The 26,771-nt window shown below is 30.4% G+C and overlaps 1 protein-coding gene and 1 long non-coding RNA gene across 5 annotated transcripts; one reads left to right on the top strand and one right to left on the bottom strand.

The window, feature by feature from the left end:
- The first annotated feature begins 7,155 nt into the window (after positions 1-7,155).
- On the top strand, positions 7,156-26,056 carry LOC140984471 (F-box/kelch-repeat protein At3g06240-like). Of its 4 annotated transcripts, XM_073451910.1 has the most exons (5): positions 7,157-7,314; positions 7,378-7,959; positions 24,407-24,414; positions 24,454-25,037; positions 25,870-26,056. In XM_073451910.1, the coding sequence occupies exons 2-5, from the start codon at positions 7,419-7,421 to the stop codon at positions 25,871-25,873; spliced, it is 1,137 nt and encodes a 378-aa protein (XP_073308011.1). In that variant the 5' UTR covers positions 7,157-7,314; positions 7,378-7,418; the 3' UTR covers positions 25,874-26,056. The 4 variants fall into 4 exon arrangements, with proteins under 4 accessions (XP_073308008.1, XP_073308011.1, XP_073308010.1 ...); XM_073451909.1 differs by lacking the exons at positions 24,407-24,414; positions 24,454-25,037; positions 25,870-26,056 and adding an exon at positions 7,999-8,637 and having other exon boundaries at positions 7,159-7,314; XM_073451907.1 differs by lacking the exons at positions 24,407-24,414; positions 24,454-25,037; positions 25,870-26,056 and having other exon boundaries at positions 7,156-7,314; positions 7,408-8,637.
- Positions 21,001-22,877, bottom strand: LOC140985086 (uncharacterized). The gene is made up of 3 exons (XR_012176695.1): positions 22,630-22,877; positions 21,983-22,031; positions 21,001-21,265 (listed from the first exon to the last, which is right to left on the bottom strand). It is a non-coding gene; the product is annotated as an uncharacterized lncRNA (long non-coding RNA).
- Positions 26,057-26,771: the final 715 nt, after the last annotated feature.

Genomic DNA, 26,771 nt, shown 5'->3' with positions numbered 1-26,771 from the left:
TAAATCTTTGTGTTCTTGTTGATTATTTTATTCCGTATTTTTGGTATTATATTATTATCGTGATCGACATCGCTTCGGGGGTGTAATTTCCCCAACACACTGTTGCATCAGGAGTTGGCTCCCACACCAAATCGAGATCATGGACAACCAATGTCCATGTCAACTGTAGTCTAAGAAAGTGGACCCTGATGTCCAATCAAATAAAAAATTAGGGTTGAGCGACCCTCATCGATTGGGTAATCAAAAGAATTAATACATGTCCAACATGATATGCATGCAAAATAAAAATGTGAAATAATACACACATAAAGTATTTCAAGTAATATGCAACACAGAGAAATGTGTACTCAATCCTATGTATCTTAGACAATAATATGGCTAGAAACACTCGATATAAGACTGGATGGCTCGAGGATCTTTTGATTTTGTGCTTAAAAATGTAATATTCCATAATTTATATATATTCCAGAAATTTTGTGAAAATAAATTGTGATATTTTCGTAAAATAAATTATTATAATATGATCAAAACTGAAAAGTCGGTCAAACTCAAAAACTACCATTAATATTATTATTATTATTATTATTATTATTATTATTATTATTATTATTATTATTAATATATAATCTAACATTCATTGTGAATCGTCAATTTTTTCCATAATATGTTATAATTTAATTCAAAAGGTTAGTGAAAAATAAGTGGATATATTTTTGTAAAAGAAATTATTATGATGTAGTCAAAAATGAAAAAAAAAGTCTGTAAAACCCCTGTTAAAAGATGATTTTCGATAAAACTCTTACAGTACAATAATAATAATTATTAAAATTAATAATTTATCTATAAATGTACACATGATACGGTGTGAAGTACAAGAAAATACCGAAGGATACTTTAAGATTTAGAGCACAAAATCAACAAAGATTAAAACTTGAAAAAATTGTCAAAACACACCATAAATGTAATCTTTTATAATCTTTTGTATGTTATATTGCTAAATACATAAAATATTATGATATTGTGTTATATATGAGACATTTAAATAACAAAAAATATGTATTTTTATCATTTAACATTCTGACTTTGTATGGATTATTATTGTTATGATAATTTAAATTAGAAATTAGAAATATATTATTATTTTTTATTAATGTTAGATAGAGGTTATGCAATAATATACATAAACATAATATATAAAAGTGCGACGAGACATAAATTTTTCATTATGAATATGAAAATATTGAAAATTAATATATGTTTTGTGTGTGTGTGTATGTTTCAGAAAATACTGAAAATTAATATGGATATTTTTTTTAAAAAAATTTAATTATTGGTAAAAAAAATAGAAAATTGTGATATTTTTTGTTGGATATAACGAGAGATATTTGAAAATATTTTTTAGTTGATGAATTTATTTTAAATATATTAATTAGAAAAAAATATTAATTAGGAGACGAATATTCTGACGATGTTCCAAAAACTATAAGAAAAAGAATATTTAGTTGTGTGTATTGCGTACAGATCTTGTATGGCCTAACCAAAATTTTATTCTACTTCAAAATGTGGATGCACTTTGATATATTAAATAAAACCATAACAAATAATATATTATGGTATATTATTATTTATATATCTAATCTCTTAATCATGGTTTATCTAAAATACCAAATATATAAAAGATTACGATAATATCTAATAAATAGAGTTAATGATTTTTGACAAATTGCATTTGATCACAGTAATCTACTATTCTTTTATTTCTATTATAAATATATGACTTTCATTTGTGAGCTTACTTTTTTACTATTTCATTTGTTTTACAATTTTTCATGTTTGTGAGGTTCTTTAAATCAATTTCTATGTTAGTTTAATATGATTTTTAATAGTGTACCTAACTCAATCAAGATAATTATTATTTTTATTTTACTTTTAAATTTAATTTAATTATTTAATTTTATATATTTCCATCAAATTCATGGAAAATATCTACCATAATGTTATACATTTAAAAAAATTGCTAATATTAATAACATCTATTTTTGTAACGTCCCGAAAATTTGAAGATCCACGTGAACCACATGCATGCAAGTTATTAAATTTCTTACGTATTTTAATTAAATGGTTTAATTGCATGAATTAAATATGGTATGCATGTCTACACATTTAAAATGTACTTTTCTACATGAATGCATACAACTTGTTTTAAATGTTATTCGAGATGCGATCGAGGAACGGAAACCGATGACTATAAAAGAAAAAATATTTTATTAAATAATTATTTTTAATTGTTTAATGTGTGATGTATTTTAAATGGAATTTTCGAAAATGAGGTGTTTTGAGGTGATTTTATACGCCGAGTCGTATTTTTAACGGTATTCGATTTTCGACGAAAATATGAACTTTTCGAGAACTCGGCTAATATTTTCACGAACTTTCCTAAATGAATTATTTAAATATGCACTAGTGGGCTTAGTGGGCCTATTGTACCATGCTAATGGGTCTAGGCTTGTATACTCGCCAATTAGCAATTATTTAAAGCCCATAAACCCTCCCCATTATTTTCATATGCACGCCCCCATCCCCTAAACACCAAGGACTCTCCCCTCCCCTCAAAACACACGCACACACGAGTAATTTTGCAAGAGGAGCATCGGTTTTCTTAAGGATTTCAGCCTAGAGATTTCTTCGTCGCCGTTCTTCGCATCGTCGATTTGTTTTCATGCGTAAATTACGCAAAGACACGCCTTAACTATATTTTTCTCATCTATCACACCATATTATTGTTTTGAATTATGTTTGCATGGAAAACATGATTTTCTTATGATTATTTTCGTTTTTATGTTTGTCGAGTTATTAAATTATGTTTTCATGAAACTTATGTTTTTTTTTTTGCACGAAGGGCTGCCATGTTAGGGTGACTTGAGGACATGATTTTCCAGCATGTTAGGAGTCACACGAGTCCTGGTTAAAGGCTGCACATGAATTGGAATAGGCTTGACCGAATTATTGAATGATTGCGTACGAGGGTTCGGTTATAGGGGAAAACCATTGCATGGCTCAACCAGGGCTTGACCAGAGTTTGGCCTGGATGTGGTTGGGTGTGTGGAGGAGTCCTAGCGTGGCTAGGACTCAAGCACAACGGCTAGGGAAGAGTCCAAGCGAGCTAGGACACTTCCCAAGCCAATCGAGAAGATTAGCGAGTGCAGGGGGATCACGGCTTGGCCAGGCTAGGTTTGTTAGGGTCCTGAGAGGGTCCAGAGGCTGATGGCTCGGTGGTGGCTCAAGGGTAGGAGTCCTAGCCGAGTTCGAAGAGTCCTAGGATCTTGAACAAGGAATCGCGCAGCCCTTGCCTTCGTACAGGAGGTTGTAGCGGGCTAGGGGCTGGTTCAAGGGAACATGGCTAGTCAGTAGGGTCCATAAGAGGTCTGGGAATAGTTTGTCTCTAGGTGGCTTGGGCTTGGCTCGAAGGAATCGCAATATGGCTCGATGGTTAACATTAGGGTTTGAATTAATGTGTAATTGGTTAAGGCTTGAACCGTGGGTCCACGGTTGTGGTTCATGGTTCACAAGGGTAAATTAAATTCTATGTTTAAAATTTGGGAATTTAATAATTAATATTTGAATTAATTCGAGAATTAAACGCTCTACAAATTAATAATTACGAAATAAATAGAAAGCCTTGAATTTAAACTAAATAAAAATATGAGAAATTTAATTTAAGCTTAAATAATTAATTATTTGGGATGGTCTAGAGTCAATGAAAGTAAGAAAAGTCAAAGTCGAGAAATTTTATGTCTAGGGGTAAAACGATCATTTTACACCTGAAAATCGTAAACGTCCTGGCAGTGCCCGGAATGCTGAAAATATGTTAATATGCTTATTTTTAATGTTTATGGAATTATTTGATGAAATGTTAATGCTAAAAGATATGTTGCATACTTGGTTTAAAAGAAAAATGATTTATGCATGCTTTAATTTTATAAAGTGATGAAAATATGAAGTGTTGAAGGAAGTGAAGTAATTGTGACTAATACGATGATTCGATGATTACGATGATACGTTGATGTGTAAGGCCAATGCTCAGTTGACGGGTGAGAGTGTCGCTGATGTCCCCGCCCCCAGTACTGTGGTAATACGTAGATGTATCCATCGACCTTCAGCTAATACTGTAACGTCTGCTCTTTTAAAACGCGGAAATATTTTTTTTTATTATAAAAGCTCATCATTACAAAGTAACATTTAAAATAATTGTATTTATTTGCCAATAAAAATTATCGCAGTTTAAAAATAAATAATATCATCCAAAATCAACGTAAACGTAAACATGTAAAAATCGTAATATCACTAACATATAAAAATGTGTAAACTCCTCTCAAAAGCCCATAAATCAATGTGCGGAAAAATAATGGTCCTTGGGTCATGTCACCGCACACCCCGCCTGCCTACTCAATCTTCGGCACCTCCTGTCTCCTGATCAAAATGATCACACGCATCACACACGCCTAGTAAGTCTAAAGACTCAACATGCCTGTACCAGTAATAACAAGTACATATACGTAGCACACAGCAGCGAAAAATAGCATAATCAACATACAGTTCATGAAACTTAAAAAAATGAACATGAGCGTATCGTGTAAAAATCATAACGTCTCAAAACCTGTCCCATCATGTTATCATATCGTATGTGTAAACGTGTCCTGTCAAAACATGTTAATAATCATAGCATGTATCATCATGTCAGTATATACATGTTAAATTTCTTAATTTGAATCCGTTCATTAGCTGTGACTTTCCTATCATCATGTCATTCGATGGATCCATTTACGTGTAACTGTGGTACCCGGCGACGAGGATCATCATCGACAGCATTACCCGCCCACTGAGTCCCGGTCTTACATGTCATCGTGTCATCGTGTTAGTCACAACTAAATCATTTCCTTCAAAATGTGTCATCATATTCATCACTTAAATAAAATCGTACATATACGTAATTTTTTTTCCTTTAAACCAAGCATGCACCGTATTTACCATAATTTTCATAAAAATCATAAACATGATGCACAAACATTTAAAAACATGATAAAATGTGCTCAGGACGCTGCCATGGCCAAAATCTCACCCCGGGTGCAAAATGCAACTTAAAAATTTTCGGTCTCCGTTCCATGTTCGAGCGCGAAATGCAACTTAAAAATTTTAAATGCATGAACCCTTAAAATTTCATGAAATAAATTCTACCATGCAATGAATATGCATAAAATGCATAAAAATAATTAAACACTATTTAATGAAATAAACAAGCACTTAATGATTTAAAACAATTTAATAAAATACCAAAGAAATTTAATAACTTGCATGCATGTGGTTCACGTGGATCTTCAGATTTTCGAGACGTTACAAATACGAAATCACAATTAACGATCTGAAAACAACGAAAAGAAAAACATATACGTATATGATGAAAATGAATTATGATATGTTTATGATGAAAGGAAAAATGTTTAAGTTTATGCATGGTTATGAAATTTTATTTTAAGTAAAAGTATTTTCATTATTGCATATGATTGTAAATATGCTTATTTTTAATGTTTATGAAATTTTATGATGAAATGTTAATGATAAAAGATATGTTGCGTCCTTGGTTTAAAACAAAAATGATTTATGCATGATTAAATTTTATAAAGTGATGAAAATATGAAATGTTGAAGGAAGTGAAGTAATTGTGACTAATACGATGATACGATGATTATGATGATACGTTGATGTGTAAGGCCAATGCTTAGTTGACAGGTAAGAGTGTCGCTGATGTCCCCGCCGTCCAGTATTGTGGTAATACGTAGATGGATCCATCGACCTCCAGCTAATACGAAAGTCACAATTAACGATCTGAATTCAACGAAAAGGAAAACGTATACGTATATGATGAAAAGGAATAATGATATGTTTATGATGAAAGGAAAATGTTTAAGTTTATGCATGGTTATGAAATGTTATTTTAAGTAAAAATATTTTCATTGTTGCATATGATTGTATATGTATTACTTGCTATTATGGTTATGGTTTGCTCAGTCAATAGATTCACTAGGTGTGATCGATGTAGGTGACCATGATGTTGATATTGTTGAGGGTATTGATGGTTGATCTTACTGGACTGAAGGTGCACATAACCCGAGGACTAGCGCAAGTTTTTTCGCATTTACGTTAAGTTTATGATAAAGATTTTCTACGACTTTTATGATGGTTTTTGAGTGGTTTTTGAGAGATTGTTAGAGTTAGGTTAATTTTGAAATATTTTTAAGTTATGTTTGACAAACGTTTGACGATTTTATGTTTTGAACTCTTTCCTTTGAATTTTCAAACATAGTTGGTTGTTTTATTTTTAAAATGGTGCAAATATATATANGTAATAGTATAAAATAATATATTATGAGATATTATTTTTGATATATCTAATATTTTAATTATGATATATCTAAAATATCAAATACATAATATATCACAATAATATCCAATAAACGAAGTTAATGATTTTTTACAAATTGCATTTGATCACGATACATTTCACCTAATTAAATCTCTGATTTAATAGTTTTTCATTTTATGCATATAAAATTCCATAACATGAATATTAATTTTATAACATTTTGTAGAGTTAAAAAATTAACTCTACAAAATTATTGAAATGAATCTTTAATTTTGGCAAGCTCAAACGTGTTCCGTTTGATCAAAAGTTAAAATTGTTGGAAATTGTGAAATTCATATTTTCAATGCATGTTTTGGCCCCAACGCGGGAATATTTAAAAAAATTATATTTGTTTGACAATTTCACAAGTGAGTTGGGCAGTTACATTTGGTATTAGAGCCAGTGTGTGTTGACCCGCACGTTGTGGCGCGTTTTAAATCCGTGAGAACCTGAGTCAAAGCGGACAATTTATATAACATGAATATTAATTTTCCTTTATTTACTTTTTCCTCAATTTATATCATTAAAATATTTTTCTAAACATCCTAATCTTTAAATGTAGAGTGCAAATAATTATTATAACACATGATGATATATTCAATTTTAATTTTTATAATAGACATAAAACAGTGTAATTAAAACGAGCCAATTGGATTTCTATGTTACAAGCCTAAACAGGGGAAAAAAGAATTCCAAAATTGAAAAACCCAAAATAGATGGGCCTCAACTTCATTCTTCTTTTTCTCTCAAACCCTAGTTCTTTTTCCCCCTCTCTTCTCGGTTCTCTGCGCCATAGCGCACCAGTCACCAGCCGCAGCCCTGCCGCTTAAGCTGCCGGAGAGCTCATAACGGCGGTATGTACACTGTCAGTCTGCTTGATCTGGTTTTACATCCTTTGAAAACTCATTACTTATTAGGGCACAAAATTATAAAGTATCCACTTTGAGATTTCGTGAGCATGGTGAATCCACAGCTGCCAGAGGATGTAATCATCGAAATTTTGATACGTGTCCCGGTGAAATCAATAGTAAAACTCAGGTGCGTTTCAAGAACATGGCGTGATTTGATTAGAAGTCCTATATTCATCCACAGATACCAAAACCGTGAGAGAAAACAGAGTGTGTTGCTTGTGAAACGCTATACGACACGACAATATGAAGACGAGGCGATACTCTCTTTTCACAATCCAGATTTCCCCGAATTATTGGTATCACCCTATCTATCCATTCCCGTTTTGAATGATCTAAACCTCCCTACAAACATTTATTCCAATGTCCGAATATATGGTCCTTGCAATGGGCTCGTTTGCATCCCAGTTTATAATATCATTTTCTTATGCAATCCGGCATTGCGAGAATTCAAGCCGCTTCCCCCTCCGAGCATTACCTGTCCAATGGGTTATCGAATATTGGCTTTTGAATTTGGATTTGGGTTTGACCCAAACACTGGCGCTTACAAGGTAATGCAAATTTCGGAAATCCGTGAAGATTTCTACGAAGGTTTACGTCTCTATCTGGATCACGATCACAACTACAAAGATTTCCGTCTCAATCTGGATGATTACGAGAGGTTTGATTTATACGATTCAGCCTCCAACTCATGGAAGCATATAGATGAAGAACTGCCTAAGATTAATTCTATGCCTTCTTTTCAAACTTTCTTTGGTGGGGCTATGCACTGGTACGCAGCGAATGATATTATTAATGTATACATTCTTTGCTTTGACATAAGAACGGAGACTTTTCAATTGTTAGACTTTCCTGATGATTTCCCCAAAGCAGAAGACCTCGCGAGCCTGACTGTGTTAAATGAGAATCTGGCATTGATTGGATTTCCACTATGGAGAGAAGAACCCGAACCAAGTCAGGTAATAGAGATTTGGGTGATGAAGCAATACGGGGTGAAAGAATCATGGACGAAGCAGTTTGTGATCGGCCCTTACATGGGTTTTTACCCTTTTTTGCTTTTGAATGATGAGTGGTTGCTGGTTGAATCCGACAACGGCCAATTGGGCCTTTGTGCACTTCATGAAAACAAGTTCAAGGGATTGCCATTCTACGGATTTCATTCGTCCTTAAGTGCTTTGGTTTATGAGGAGAGTCTGATTAGTTTAAATGACATCATATCAAGTGATTGTGAAAACGGGTAAGATTTATTATGTTTTAGGATCTAAAACATCTACATTTTTTTTAAATTATCGTTTGTGAATGTGTGAACTCACAGTCGTTATTGCTAAATCTTATGTGACGTCTGTTTTTAGAAGACTAGAAGATGGTTTCAAGTGTCTTATCATGTTTATGTTGTTAAAATCTAATGCACTATTTATAGTTTTATTTATATTTTGAAGAAGATTGTTATATAAGTTTGTAATTATAAAAGTTTGTAATTATAAACCTTACTGATTTATTTAATTGTTACAAGATTTTTGCTATGCTAAGACTTGATATAGAGAGATTACTACGAGTTTAGCTTAAACAAAATAACTAGAATTTTGTTGTAAATACAAACTTATTTGTCACAGTTAAGTTTAAACATAGATTTTTGTGCATGATTTTGAAAAATAAAAGGTTTTAACAAATCATTAATTTTACATTTGTGGTTATGTGTTTTTTGGTGTTTTTACTGGCACCGAAATGTTATTTGTCATGTGGAGTCTATATTTTTTACATTGTAAAAATAATTTTGAATACGTAAATGTAATATTGGATTACTGTCCTTTAGTAACATGAAATAATCTATGACCAAAAGATACGTATCAAATTCAGTTCATGATATTCATTATCCTTTTTAAGGGATTTAACTATATGAAGAAAATTAGAGAAAGTCAAAGCTTGGTACAAATTACAAGTTATATGGATAATATAGAAGGTTTAACTAACTCACCAAACATGTAGTATTAAATTTTAACTTTAGTGTAGTACTTAGCCGTCAATACACACACATTAATGCATGAGAATAATAGTATATNCTTTTTTATTTTATTTGTTTATAGATTATTTATGGAACATTTAGATTCACTAATGCACCAAATATTTAATATTTAACTTTAATATAATAGTATTGGCAGTCAATACATATACGTTGCGAGGCATAATTGCAAATTATTGGATAAATCCTGCATCTAAAAATAATGGATGTGAAATCCATCGTCTAAAAAGAATAAAATAAAGTCTATATCAATAGAGTTAATGATTTTTGACAGATTGCATCTGATAACAATATCGATCATTTTTTGAACTGTGGAAATGTGGTTGAAATAATGATTCATTGCAATTTGATATTAGTTGATAAATTAAAATAAATAATAAATTTACTATTAGTTGACAAAGTTAAAATAAAATGCATAATAATTATTGGACAAATACTCCATCCAAAAATTATATGACTAAAATCTAAAATTTATCAACTTACAAAAACAAAATACTTATTTTCCCGATGGATCCATATCTTCCTACTAGAGGATGTACAAATCTATATTGAAACTCATAGGTGCGAGCTACAATTCATGGAAGTAAATTGATGTCGTCATCTGGATAGATGATTTTATGCTACACGAGTGGAAATCACTTGGTGCATTTTTGCAGTCAATCATATCGCGGGCAAACAAAATATGGGTTCATCAGTATTTTTTTTTCTTTCTAGCGAGATGCTCTGTCGATCATCTTATTCAAATACACCGAGAGTGTTTCTTCCGACATAGCATAGAATCTCCCCATCTGGTTTTATACAACTCATGTCCTAATTCATGAAAGTAAACTGATGTAAAATTTCCTATAATAATATCTTGGAAGATGGCTTGTTGTCTTATCATGTTTTCTGTCTCAAGTATTTCTCAAGTGGGTTTTGGTTATTGTAGACATAGATATGGAAATGAAGATAACCTTTTTATTGGTACCATGATTGCTTTGCCAAGAACTATATGTCCAGGAGGTCTTGGGTTCAAATCATGGGAAGGTAAAAGCTCAAGTGCCTGGGCTGGAGAAGTCCTATGAGTAATAATCGCGGGAGAGTTATGTCGAGTCATTACAGATATAGTCAAAAATGAAAAAAAAAAAAAAAAAAGTCAGTAAAACCCATGTTAAAAGATGAGTTTCGGTAAAACTCTAACACTACAATAATAATTATTATTAAAAATAATAATTTATATATAAATGTACACATGATACGGTGTGAAGTACAAGAAAATACCGAATGATACTTTGAAGATTTAGAGCACAAAATCAACAAAGATTAAAACTTGAAAAGATTGTCAAAACACACCATAAATGCAATCTTTTATTATCTTTTGTATGTTATATTAATATATTCATGCTAAATACATAAAATATTATGATATTGTGTTATGAGACATTTAAATAACAAAAAATATGTTTTTTTTTTATCATTTAACATTCTGACTTTGTATGGTTTTATTATTGTTATGATAATTTAAATTCGAAATTAGAAATATATTAATTTTTAAAATTAATGTTAGATAGAGGTTAGGGGTGTCAAAATCAGACACGACTCACCAATCCGACACGGTTCAACCCAGAAAAAATCCGGTTTGGGTTTGAGATTTTTGGATTCGGGTCATATCGGGTTGGACCCGATAGCTGACCCGAAAAAAAATTATTGGGTTCGGGTCAACACAGATTGACCGAGTTGACTCGAATTTTTTTTATTTTTTTAAATAATATAATTAATAGATATTGCCTACATTTTTATATATTGTATGTCTGAAAAAATATTTATTGTATATTTATATCATTAATTTTCATAATTTAATATTTATTTTGAACATTTTTTATTTTTTAAACAAATTTTTATTTGATTTAGTAAATATATTTATTTTTCTACAATTAGACTTTCAAATTTAAATCATATATATTAGAGAGATTTTGTTATTATGTGTTTAAATTAAAATATTTTTTTTGAATTTTATTTAATTTTCTTTAATAAATTTAAAAAAAATTCAAAATCGGGTAAATCAGGTTGATCGGTTCGATTAGGATTCGGGTTGAGAGTTTTCGGGTTGGCTCGGGTTCGGGTTCGGGTTCGGGTTGAGCAATTTTTGAATAGTACTATTGCTCAATCCGACCCATCTCACCCGAATTGACACCCTTAATAGAGGTTATGCAATACATAAACATAATAATATATAAAAGTGTGACAAAACATAAAATTTTTATTATGAATCACCAACAATTTTTTATTATATTTGTGTATATATGTTTTAGAAAATACTGAAAATTAATACGGATATTTTTTTAAAAAAAAATTAATTATTAGTAAAAAATAGAAAATTATAATATTTTTTGTTGGATATAATGAGAGAAATTTAAACATATTTTTTAGTTGATGAATTTATTTTAAATATATTAATTAGAAAAAAATATAATATTAGGAGACGACTATTTGTCGATACTCCCAGAACTACCAGAAAAAGAATATTTAGTTGTGTGTATTGCGTACATATCTTGTATGGCCTAACCAAAATTTTATTCTACTTAAAAATGTGGATGCACTTTGATATATTAAATAAAACTATATCAAATAATATATTATGTGATATTATTATTGATATCTAATATCTTAATCATTGTTTTATCTAAAATACGAAATATATATAAAAGATTACGATAATATCAAATAAATAGAGTTAATGATATTTGACAAATTGCACTTGATCACAATAATCTACTATTCTACTATTTCTATTATAAATATATCACTTTCATTTGTGAGCTTATTTTTTCATTTGTTTTACAATTTGTCATGTTAATGAGATTCTTTAAATCATTTTCTATATTAATTTAATATGATCTTTAATAGTGTACCTAACTCAATCAAGATAATTATTATTGTTATTTTTATTTTAAATTTAATTTAATTACTTAATTTTATATATTTCCATCAAATTCCTGGAAAATCTCTATCATAATGTTATACATTTAAAAAAATTGCTAATATTAATAACATCTAATTTTCTGTTACAAATATATGACTTGTATTTGTAAATCTAAAAAATATATTAATCAATTCGTTGGTGCAATATAATTTAATTACTAATAGTAATAGTATAAAATAATATATTATGAGATATTATTTTTGATATATCTAATATTTTAATTATGATAAATCTAAAATATCAAATACATAATAGATCACAATGATATCTAATAAACAGAGTTAATGATTTTTTACACATTGCATTTGATCACGATATATATTTACTTAGACCTCGATCGATCTCTCCGCTCCAAATGCTGTCCGATCCCTCGCATGCATTGCACCCAAATAACGCTCTAATTAATTTAATAGTTTTTCATTTTATGCATATAAAATTCCAAACAAGTTCAAGGGATTACTTATCATGTTTATGTTGTCCTTTTTTTATTCACCCCACTCAAAATACCCCAGCGATCATAACATATATAATTGTTCTCACTTATTCCCAAAAACAATTTGGACCAAAACAATGATAAATGAAGATGTGAACTCAAACGTCATTTAATTACAAATATTATTTTCCAGCATCGATCTATATACTATATTTTTGTATCACTCATTGAAACAAAACTTTCACAAATTATAAGAGTGTTTTGCCTTGATTTTTGTTTCCTTCCACTATATTAATTCTAATGGAGGTACAGCTATCGGTTGTCTATATACAGTATATCGTGCATGAAGCTTTAAATCTAAATTAATTATGATAGAAGCTATTTCTTTTATAATTAATTCCACGGTACTAGACTTCAAATAAGAATATTTGAGTTAATTTTGTTCATGATTCAAATTATTAATTTATGATGTCAAATAGAAACTTATTAACCAGATTTTTCCCATCACGATCCTCCAAATTATTACGTATGCACACATGTATGTATATATATATGAGACTATATTTGCTTCCAATTGCTATTAATTAGATTTTTTTTTTTTAATGATCGAATATGAGCCATTAGATTTTGATTATTTATAAAAATGAATTCACGGAATTCTTTTTGGAGCATGGAAAAGAAGATAATAAAATTGTTGTGAAATAATTACATTACATGATTTAAAAAGTCTCATTTGTCATTATATCTTTATGTCAAAATTTTAAAACGAAATTTATTTTAACCCCTCTTAATTTATTTTGACGGAAAACTGGAAAATAAAATAATTTTGAATATATCTACACATGCAAATTAATTCCAATAGAATTAATGACACTACTCATTTAAAGACAACACCAATGCCACAATATAGCTAAAGTCACACTTTTTATATATAGATAGAACAGATAATTTGCATATATAGCTAGCGTACGTAATAACTGGATCAAAACTTTTCTGTAGCCCCACAACTTGGACTTGGAGGCTGGGGACATGGATCCACCGAATCCCCCGAAGGATTGAAGCAAATAAGTATTTCGGTTAACCAACCGCCGCTTCATTTTATTATAGGCATCTGACCAGTAGCTCCAAACACCGAACCGTTAACTTGGCTTATTGAAACGGATTTTCCCGTAGGAAATACGCCATGGCTGGCAAGTATAGCCAAAACATCGAATTTGTTTTTCAACTCCAAAGCCTTTTCAAAGTATGCATCCTGTTGGTAGAGATTTAGACTACAGGTACCATGCTTGTCCCACTGCCGTTTCCAAAAAGCTTGATTCCGACTTGGGTTAATTAAGTTTGGCCATTCGCTGGAGATCATGGTATGATCATATACCGAAAGAAAACAACATGCATGCACTGTATTAATTATTGATATATGAATGCAATCACTGGTAGAATTTTCTTGATTTACTTCGCATATTCAATGAAGTAATAGGTAGATAATTGTCGAAGTAGACGCACGTGAAGTAATAGGGTACCATTTTACTTCGCATTATCAACGAAGTCATATTCAAGAAATTAGCAAAGTCGTTGGCCTTGTTATAGACCGTCGCTAGGTAGCTACGGTTTTGTAATTCGACCGTCGCTAATTAGCGATGGTAGACAACAAGACCGTCGCTAAGTAATTACGAAGGTACTAATTAAAATTGTCGCTAATTAGCGACGGTTTACCTAACAGAACCGTCGGTAGATAACAAGACCGTCGCTATTTTTATTTATTTTTTTTAAAAAAAAGATTTATTTTATAATTTAATTAAAAATATTTAGTTTTGTAAATATTTTTAAATAATTCCCTTCAATCGTCTAAATATCACATTTTTAAATTTATAAATAATCTATAAAAAAAATTTGTTTCAAATTAAAAAAAAATCTATAAAATTATTTAACTTCGTTATAAATTGTACCGCCGATTTAGTTCGCGACGGTTTAAATGTCACCATCGCTAACAGCGACGGTTTTCAACAAACTGTCGCTAATATGCGAAAGCTTTGTAAAACAGTCGCTATTAGCGACGGTTATTAAACTGTCGCTGATTAAGTTAGCGACGGGTATAATAATACTGTCGCTATTAGTGACGGTTTTTTAAAATCTTCGCCGATTTATTTAAAAACGTTCGTCAATATTCATCACAAATCGATTTTTTAAAAACCATCACAGAGATCTTTTGTTACTCTACAATTTATTTTTAATGAAGAAGTAGTAAATTTAAAAAACCTCATTTGTTTGTATTACAATAAAGTAATTAATAGAAAACGACTTCAGAATTATTGAATTGTTGTGAATAAATTTTTTTTTTAACTTCGACACAATTTTAATATGAAAAGTTATTTTGTATTTTATTAATTCATCATTTAATTTGGTGTTGAAGTAAATAATTATATTTTATTGTTACACAATTTTAATTTAACTAATTAATTCTTGATCACTATGTACAGACATACACACATATATAACTGAAAATATATTCATTTGATTCATAAATTATCCATCTAAAAAGAATGAAAATCCACGAGTCCACAAGTGTGTGTGTGTGTGTGTGTGTGTGTATATATATATATATATATATATAACTTAGCAAATCTCGATTTTTTTTCAATGAGGATCTCGATGGATTAAGAAAAGATAATTTAAGGGAGATCAATAAAATTTTGGTTCATTTTTTTACTTCACTAAATATAAATTTTAATTTGTTTTTAAGTTTTTACTTCATCAAAACTACTCTGTCGAAGTAAAATGTTACAGAATATTAGAAGTGAAACCCGTGTTTTTTAAATTGTGAATTAAAAAATAATTTTTTTTTCGCTGATGTTATTACCGAAGTTGATTGGTATATATTACTTCATTATTAACAATCGCCGAAATAACTAGTGGCGAAGTAAAAATAAAAAACTCTACTAGTGAATCGATGATCAAAGTATGTCAACATGCATGAGTAATCAGAATAATGGAAGCTGCACAAACAGCTCGAGCAATAGACAAGACTTGACTACACTGTCGTAGCGACCACTCCTTCGCGCCAGTCTACTATCGTGTGTCGGTTAGCTCGTCAGGGACTAAAGACATATTGCACCTTATCGGCCTACAACATCTTTCCAGATAATCCCAGCTCCGTACAATCTCGACAATCACCTCGATCGTACAAACAATATCAATAGGGTCATCAATGAGATCAAGACTCAAAATGTAATGCAATGTCGTGTCATGCATCAATGCTATATATATTTATAAAATATGTATGTGTAAAATATATTTTATTTTCACGCATCGGTGTCTATGTGATAGGCTCGTAATATTATTTTTTCCGTTCTTCAAGCTTCAAGCTTCTTATTTCTTACGCATAAATGAATTTTTTCAAAAGTTCATGATATCTGAACTTTAGAAAAATGAAAACAAATATATTCAAGGCAGATGTATCAAAACTTTGATACCAAATGTTAGAATTTTCTCAACAAAATCATGTTTCTACACATATATGAGCATGATAAACAATATACGGAAGCGGATCGAGTGTTACCTCCGGCTATCGAATAATTTTTGAGTTTTTTATTTTTCTCCGATTAAAGTCTTCCAAGTACTCCAACTCTTACAGTCTTTTCAACTTAGTAAATTTTAAAAATCGGAATCCATTAAATTTCGTCGTCAACACTTATTTTCCTAAATGTTCAAATTATATGTATCAAGATCAGCTGTAGGAATGATACCTAACTCAACGTAAGTTCACCAACCTATTCATCCAAGATTTAGAACCACTTAATGTTCGTATATTAGTTCTCTATCAGAAAATTCCAACTTACTTGATTTACTAGAAAATAATTTCAATAAATAATTCAACAAGAACCTTTGATTCCCAATAGTCTCGATATCAAAATCACATAATTCTTATTGCGACTTAATAACATGCCTATCGAGGCACCCAAAGTTCAAACACATTACCCTAACCTTATAGTGACAGTACATTTAAATTATTTAACTCATAATTAGGTGTAATTCAAATATTTGTTCCTAAAGAAATTTCATTTATTACGAAACCCATGTGTTCAATTCATTCCTTAAACACTGGAAAACTTAGCATGCAATTTACATTTAAGACCTGTAACATCTGGTCTTAACTCAATAATTATCAGTCCCAAAGTTCAAAATATTCAATAAATCCCAAAATCAAACTCGTTAATGAAATCCTTTTTTAACAAACCTACTGTCCAAAAGATACGTATCAAATTCAGTTGATATTCATAATCCTTTTTAAGGGATTTAACTGTATGTCCAAATTCATATGAAGAAAATTGGAGAAAATCAAAGTGGTAGAAATTACAAGTTATATGGATAAAATAGAAGGTTTAACTAACTCACCAAATATGTAATATTAAATTTTAACTTTAGTATAGTATTTAGCCGTCAATACACACACATTAATGCATGAGAATAATAGTATATACATAAAATAATATAATATTTTTTAAATTGTGTATAATTAATTTAATTTGAAATGAAAGAAAATTTATATTAAATATATAACTATATACATATATCTTATGAAGTATTAATTAATTTTTATATAATAAGAGATTAAAAAAAATGAGGGATATATATAATAGTATTGGCATTCAATACATATACGTTGTGTGGCATAATTGCAAATTATTGGATAAATCCTGCATCTAAAAATAATGGATGTGAAATCCATCGTCTAAAAAGAATAAAATAAAGTCTATATCAATAGAGTTAATGATTTTTGACAGATTGCATTTGATAACGATATCGATCACTATTCGAACTGTGGAAATATGGTTGAAATAATGATTCATTGCAATTTGATATTAGTTGATAAAGTTAAAATAAATAATACAATTTACTATTAGTTGACAAATTTAAAATAAAATGCATAATAATTATAGCAAATTATTGGACAAATACTCCATCCAAAAATTATATGACTAAAATTTAAAATTTATCAACTTACAAAAACAAAATCTATATTGAAACTCATAGGTGCGAGCTACAATTTAAAAACCCTGTTATTAAAGCGTGCGCTCAAAGCCAACGGTTTTTTTATGTTGTAGCTACAATTTGCGACGGTTTATGAGAAACCGTCGCTACAACATTAGCGACGGATTTATGAATCGCCGTCGCTACTTAGCGACAATTTGTATATGCATTCCGTCGCTACTTAACAACGGTTGTATCATGATTTCCGTCGCTAATATTTGCAGTAAAATAAAAAAAATTTACTTTTAATAATTTAATAAATTTAAAAAAACTTACAATATTACTATGATAACATAATTCATGATCTTAACTAACACTTAAAATTTACCAAAAATTAAATAGAAAAAATTTACATTAAATCGAAACTAAAATCGTGTAAGAGAGAAAAATTTTAAGTGTTGTGAAGTGGTAAAGTTGTGTAAGAGAAAAAAATTTTAAGTATTGTGAGGTGGGTGATGGAAAGTGGCGGTATTTATAGAAACTTGTGCGACGGTTATTGGTTAAACCGTCACTACTTATGGCGGTTTTTCAAAAATTTAAATTTTGCAACGGTTACAACCGTCGCTATATTTAGCGACGGTAAGACTATAACTGTCGCTAATATTCACGACGGGTTTTGTAAAACTGTCGCTAAGTGAAAAAATGCGACGATTTTCCATTACCTGTCGCTAAACTTAGCGACGGTTTTGTAGTTGCTAAATATAGCGACAGTTGTAAATTAAACCGTCGCAAATTTGAAATAGCGACGGTTTAAATATGGCAACAACTTACCCAACAGTTATCGATTGTCCAAAAAACATGCTAATAGACAACAGTTCGCAGAACTGTTGTCATAAATACTCAAAGACACCGGTTTTATAGAACCGTTGTCATTGACCCTAAAAACCGTTGTCTTTGACCCCCAGAAGACAACGGTTTTTATAAAACCGTTGTTAAAAAGTTTTTTAACAACGATTTTAGTTAAAACCGTTGTCGTAGAGGTTGTGTTGATTAAAAAATTTCTTGTAGTGACTACAATAATAATTATCAGTAAAAATAATATTTTATATATAAATGTACACATGATACGGTGTGAAGTACAAGAAAATACCGAAGGATACTTTGAAGATTTAGAGCACAAAATCAACAAAGATTAAAACTTGAAAAGATTGCCAAAACACACCATAAATGTAATCTTTTATTATCTTTTGTACGTTATATTAATAGATTCATGCTAAATACATAAAATATTATGATATTGTGTTATGAGACATTTAAATAACAAAAAATATTTTTTTATCATTTAACATTCTGACTTTGTATGGTTTATTATTGTTATGATAATTTAAATTAGAAATTAGAAATATATTAATTTTTTTAATTAATGTTAGATAGAGGTTAGGGGTGTCAAAATTAGACACGGCTCACCAATCCGACACGGTTCAACCCGAAAAAAATCAGGTTTGGGTTTGAGGTTTTTGGATTCGGGTCAGATCGGGTTGGACCCGATAGCTGACCCGAAAAAAATTATCGGGTTCGGGTCAATACAGGTTGACCCGAGTTGACCCGAAATTTTTTATTTTTTTTAAATAATATAATTAATAAATATTGCCTACATTTTTATATATTGTATGTCTGAAAAAAATATTTATTGTATATTTATATCATTAATTTTCATAATTTAATATTTATTTTGAACATTTTTTAATTTTTAAACAATTGTTTATTTGATTTAGTAAATATATTTATTGTCCTACCATTAGACTTTCAAATTTAAATCATATATATGAGAGAGATTTGGTTATTATGTGTTTAAACTAAAATATTATTTTTTTGAATTTTATTTAATTTTTTTAAAAAAAAATAAAAAAAAATTCAAAATCTGGTAAATCGGGTTGATCGGTTCGATTCGGGTTCGGGTTGAGAGTTTTATGGTTGGCTCGGGTTCGAGTTCGGGTTGAGCAATTTTTGAATAGTACTATTGCTCAATCCGACCCATCTCACCCGAATTGACACCCTTAATAGAGGTTATGCAATACATAAACATAATAATATATAAAATTGTGACAAAACATAAAATTTTCATTATGAATCACCAACAATTTTTTATTATATGTGTGTATATATGTTTCAGAAAATAATGAAAATTAATATGGATATTTTTTTAAAAAAAATTAATTATTAGTAAAAAAAAAAAAAGAAAATTATAATATTTTTTGTTGGATATAATGAGAGATATTTGAACATATTTTTTAGTTGATGAATTTATTTTAAATATATTAATTAGAAAAAAAATTAATTAGGAGACGAATATTTGACGATACTCCCAGAACTACCAGAAAAAGAATATTAAGTTGTGTGTATTGCGTGCATATCTTGTATGGCCTAACCAAAATTTTATTCTACTTCAAAATGTGGATGCACTTTGATATATTAAATAAAACTATATCAAATAATATATTATGAGATATTATTATTGATATCTAATCTCTTAATCATGGTTTATCTAAAATACGAAATATATATAAAAGATTACGATAATATCTAATAAATAGAGTTAATTATTTTTGACAAATTGCATTTGATCACAATAATCTACTATTCTACTATTTATATTATAAATATCGTTAATAGTGTATCTAACTCAATCAAGATAATTATTATTTTTATTTTACTTTTAAATTTAATTTAATTACTTAATTTTTTATATTTACATCAAATTCAAAAAAAATCTCTATCATAATGTTATACATTTAAAAAAATTGCTAATATTAATAACATCTATTTTACTATTATAAATATATGACTTTTATTTGTATATCTAATAAATAGAGTAATCAATTCGTTGGTGCAATACAATTTAATTACTAATAGTAATAGTATAAAATAATATATTATGAGATATTATTTTTATATATCTAATATTTTAATTATGATAAATCTAAAATATCAAATACATAATTGTGAGGCTCATTTACTCTAATGACAATTAATGATCAAACAATAATGATTTGATTTAAAACTGCAACGGAAAAAAAAGTTTAAAATGCTTTAAAACGAACCTCAGGGCCTAGAAAAATTTCGGCATGACCTCCCCGTAAGTAGGACATCCTGAAAACTCAAGCAGCAATTTATATCAAAATATACTCCAACTAGAGTCAATCAAACAAAAACCGAAGTTAAACAACCTATATCCGCACTGGCCAGGACTAAGCAGAAATTAAAACTTACCCAATACTCACCAGATCAAAAATATCACAGAGTCGACTCAGAACATCACAAAACAACCAAATACTACTACAGATACACGGGGCATCTCCCCGGAAAATAAAATACAATGCAAGTCTGAAACAAACTCAAGACATACATATAGACTAACTGGGAGACTCCACTGAACAGAACCAAGCAATCCAACCTCAATCCCGAGCTCCACTGGCGGAACCTCGGCCTGATGCTGCAAAACGACTCGGGGGATCTACCATGGTGCCCAATAGCAACCACAGCAGCCCCCCAGTAAACAACTGAGGTTAGGGTTCTGGTATGAAACAGTTCAACAATAACAACAATAACATAAATCATGCATAATCATATAATAAAATGTAATATGCAATGCATGAAAGGCTCAACGAATAACCGGGATAACAGGAGCCAACAAACGGTACAATAACTGGAATAATGATCGAGCAACAACACAGGGGAGCTACATCGTCATGCAACTAAATCGCCCTGCCAAGTATGCGAGGTATGCCAAGCTGTGCTAAATAACACCCCTGACTCGGCCTCCAAACAGCTGATACGATATAACAGGATGGCACAACAGAACGAACTAAATGACACAACCCCAGCGCTCACCTCAAAAGGCTGCACTAACCACGGGATTGTTCAATCACATCTACGGTTTCATGTGTATATGCCTATCAGCCACACAATGATCCCGATATAAACAACAGTGCCAGATAACAACGGATATCAAAAATGGGCTAACAAGAACGATAGGGCTCAACATGAATGTCATAACTGTATGCCTGATTCTAAATGCCAATAATATGTCATAATAATAAACATATATAACAACGAAGGCATTTAACAATTTATAACAGCCAACAATTCATAAACACGATCCATGTAACACAGAATGACAATCAAACATAAGTTATGTTTTACCGTTGTATGTTACCGAGCTGTAACATACCTATAACAACTTGAAACTCCAATATCAACTTCTCTTCAAAACTCTCGGCCTAAACAAATCACAATAAGTCGATCATGAAAACTACCTTCCATACCAATGTCCGATTTGGCACAAAAGAGCATAAAATTCGTATCTCACTCAATATTAACTCAAATCAATATCCGCCAATTAGAAATGAAAGATAATCAAATATCTAACTTTTTCTAGAAGAAGCCATCTTCCAAATCTTAGTAGATTAATCCCAGAATTATCAAGAACACACTGCCACTCAACAGATTTTCGGACAGAATTCTCCTACTGAGCAGTTTCAGAAAAACCACCATAACTTGCTCAATTCTTAATGAAATTTAATGAATCTTATATCATTACAAAGACAACACATAGCTCTACAACTTTTATTTTAGCCAAAAACCCAGAATCTGAGTGCTTATATGTCATAAACCCGAATTACAGTAGTTGTTCTGCACAGCACACTTGCAGAATTCGATTCGACATATTTTGGTAGAAAAATCATATCAAATCCGTTTCTTATCCAAATTTGATGATTCTAGTGGCTAAAAACAGAAACTTAAAGCACTATAAGGTTTATTTATATCATTTCTACAAATTCAAGTTAAAAAAAATCGCAGCAACACAAAAACTCTCACCCAAAAATCGGAAGAATTCGCGCAGAAACAGAGCACCGGAACAGCAGCTTCGATCTACCCGAATCCTTGCTCAAACTTCGCGATTTCTAACTTGAATCGAAGCCTAGGATGTTAGGAAGAAACCCCTTTAGACCGATTGAGATTTGGACGCCGGACGGAGGAGTTATCGCGATTTTCCCGCAGCTGCTCCAAGGGTGGCGAAAATTTGGGTTTGGGAAAGTTTCTTTCTTCTCTTCCCTTTCTCAGTTCTTCCTTCTTTTATTTGGTAAGTTGTGTGTATATATATGTATATATATATATATCTTGTGTATTTGGTTACTAAAATAATAACTCAAGCCCATCTATCTCGGTCTGTATTTATTTTGCTCTCGTGTGTTATTTAAACTCTATATGTATTTTATATCGTTAAATTCTCTGATATTCTAAAATACATATCTTTAACACACTTCTAAAATTTATTTGGCATAAATAATTATTTTAATTTACAACTCAATAATTATTTTAATTATGCCAAAATTACCGGATAATTAATTACAGGACCTTACAATAATAGATCACAATAATATCCAATAAACAGAGTTAATGATTTTTGACAAATTGCATTTGATCACGATACATATTGCACCCAATTAAAGCTCTAATTTAATAGTTTTTCATTTTATGCATATAAAATTCCATAACATGAATATTAATTTTATAACATTTTGTAGAGTTAAAAAATTAACTCTACAAAATTATTGAAATGAATCTTTAATTTTGGCAAGCTCAAACGTGTTCCGTTTGGTCAAAAGTTATAATTATTGGAAATTGTGAAATTCATATTTTTAACACTTGTTGCGGTCCCAACGCGTGAATATTTAACAAAATTATATTTGTTTGACAATTTCACAAGTGAGTTGGGCCGTTATATTTGGTATCAGAGTTAGTGTGTTGACCAGCATGTTGTGACGCGTTTTAAATCCGTGAGGTCCTGAACCAAAGCGGACAATTTATATAACATGAATATTAATTTTCTTTTATTTACTTTTTTCTCAATTTATATCATTAAAATGTTTTTCTAAATACAGAGTACAAATAATTATTATAACACATGATAATATATTCAATTTTAATTTTTAAATAGTTTTCCCAACATAAAATAGTGTAATTAAAACGAGCCAATTGGATTTCTAGGTACAAGCCTAAACAAACCCTAGTTCTTCTTCCCTCTCTCTTCTCGGTTCTCTGCGCCATAGCGCACCAGTCACCAGCCGCTGCCCTGCCGCTTAAGCCGCCCGAGATTTCATCACGGCGGTATGTACACTGTCAGTCTGTCTCCATTTTCAAATATACGCACATTAGTTACTCTTTTTTATGCTCTTAATATTTTTTAATTTTATGCTCTTAATATATATANTGATACGCTATACGACACGACAATATGAAGACGAGGCGATACTCTCTTTTCACAATCCAGATTTCCCCGAATTATTGGTATCACCCTATCTATCCTTTCCTGTTTTGAATGATCTAGGCTTCCCTACACGCATTTATGGAATATATGGTCCTTGCAATGGGCTCGTTTGCATCCCAATTGATAATATCATTTTCTTATGCAATCCGGCATTGCGTGAATTCAAGCCGCTTCCCCCTCCGAGCATTACCTGTCCAAAGGGTTATGAAATATTGGCTTTTGAATTTGGATTTGGGTTTGACCCAAACACTGGCGCTTACAAGGTAATGCAAATTTCGGAAATCCGTGAAGTCTACTACGATGGAAATGAAGACTACTACGAAGATTTCCATCTCAATCTGGATGATTACGAGAGGTTTGATGAATACGAGAGGTTTGATTTATACGATTCAGCCTCCGATTCATGGAAGCATATAGATGAAGAACTGCCTAAGATTACTTCTATGCCTTCTTTTCAAACTTTCTTTGGTGGGGCTATTCACTGGTACGCAGCGAAAGATAATATAAATGATTATCCATGCATTCTTTGCTTTGACATAAGAACGGAGGCTTTTCAATTGTTAGACTTTCCTGATGATTTCCCCAAAGCAGAAGACCTCGCGAGCCTGACTGTGTTAAATGAGAATCTGGCATTGATTGGATTTCCACTATGGAGAGAAGAACCCGAACCAAGTCAGGTAATAGAGATTTGGGTGATGAAGCAATACGGGGTGAAAGAATCATGGACGAAGCAGTTTGTGATCGGCCCTTACGTGGTTATTTGCCCTTTTTTGCTTTTGAACGATGAGTGGTTGCTGGTTGAATCGGACAACGGCCAATTGGGCCTTTGTGCACATCATGAAAACAAGTTCAAGGGATTGCCATTCTACGGATTTGAATTGTCCTTAAGTGCTGTGGTTTATGAGGAGAGTCTGATTAGTTTAAATGACATCATATCAAGTGATTGTGAAAACGGGTAAGATTTATTATGTTTTAGGATCTAAAACATCTACATTTTTTTTAAATTATCGTTTGTGAATTTGTGAACTCGCAGTCGTTACTGCTAAATCTTATGTGACGTCTTTTTTTAGAAGACTAGAAGATGACTTCAAGTGTCTTATCATGTTTATGTTGTTAAAATCTAATGCACTGTTTATAGTTTTTTATTTATATTTTGAAGAAGATTGTTATATAAGTTTGCAATTATAAACCTTACTGATTTATTTAATTGTTACAAGATTTTTGCTATGCTAAGACTTGATATAGAGAGATTACTACGAGTTTAGCTTAAACAAAATAAATAGATTTTTGCTGTAAATACCAACTTATTTGTCACAGTTAAGTTTAAACATAGATTTTTGTGCATGATTTTGAAAAATAAAAGGTTTCAACAAATCATTAATTTTATAATAGTGGTTATGTGTTTTTTGGTGTTTTTACTGGCACCGAAATGTTATTTGTCATTTGGGGTTCATATTTTTTTCATTGTAAAAATAATTTTGAATACGTAAATGTAATATTGGATTATTGTCCTTTAGTAACATGAAATAATCTATGACCAATAACATTGACAAAAGTATAAGTACACTATGAAACTCGTTATTTAACAGAGTCTTATCATTTTTGCTCGATATAATTGCTTCCACTTGTTCCCAAATAAATTCAGAACACCAACACAATGACAAGATGAAGATGTGAATTCATGATTCTCTCTCTTTATATATGTATCTTTTTTATTTGTTGTGCACGATCGCCCTCCACTTGTTGAATGTTTTTTCAGACACTCACATCTTACTCTTCCTCCCCAGATAAAAATGAAGAGCAATTAGATGAGGATGAGCAACCATGTTTTGGGGATGGTGATGAAGAACTAGTTCGAGATCAAGCATAGTTAATAATTCGATTTTGTCAAGTTTATAATTCGCTTCCGCGTTTTATTTTGAATCACATTGTAAAGACATTTGTCTATTTTTATGAAATAGACTGATTTGGATATTTGATTATTACAAGGCTTGTTGTTTACATATTATGCGATTGATAAACAACGTTGGTATCGAATAATCTCAGTTTCGGGTGACATCAAATCTTATATAAATAATTATTGCATTCCAACAATCTACTTATCAATAATTTCACTCTTTGAGTTCAATGTAATTGAATCTGTGACCTAGACAACTCTGATATCAATTTTAGGACGTTTGTCGTTTTATCAAAAACTATATATATATATATATATATATATATATATATATATATGGTGNGATTTTTTTTAATGATCGAATATGGGCCATTAGATTTTGATTATTTATAAAAATGAATTCACGGAATTCTTTTTGGAGCATGGAAAAGAAGATAATAAAATTGTTGTGAAATAATTACATTACATGATTTAAAAATTCTCATTTGTCATTATATCTTTATGTCAAAATTTTAAAACGAAATTTATTTTAACCCCTCTTAATTTATTTTGACGGAAAACTAGAAAATAAAATAATTTTGAATATATGCAAATTAATTCCAATAGAATCAATGACAACACTCATTTAAAGACATCACCCATGCCACAATATAGTTGAAGTCACACTTTTTATATATAGATAAAACAGATAATTTGCATATATAGCGTACTTAATAACTGGAGTACAGCAGCAGAACAATACGTACAGAGCCCAATTATTTGGAAATATATAAATCTAGTGTTTAAATTTCA

This window comes from Primulina huaijiensis, chromosome 9 (assembly GCF_012295235.1).
Source record: "Primulina huaijiensis isolate GDHJ02 chromosome 9, ASM1229523v2, whole genome shotgun sequence".
NCBI classification, from domain to species: Eukaryota; Viridiplantae; Streptophyta; class Magnoliopsida; order Lamiales; family Gesneriaceae; genus Primulina; species Primulina huaijiensis.
Note: the sequence above shows the minus strand (reverse complement) of the source record. Positions and strands in the feature narration are given on the sequence as shown.

What these genes read in the sequence shown, in the direction of transcription:
- LOC140984471 (XM_073451907.1), top strand. Translation starts at nt 7,419, where the DNA reads ATGGTGAATCCACAGCTGCCAGAGGATGTAATCATCGAAATTTTGATA.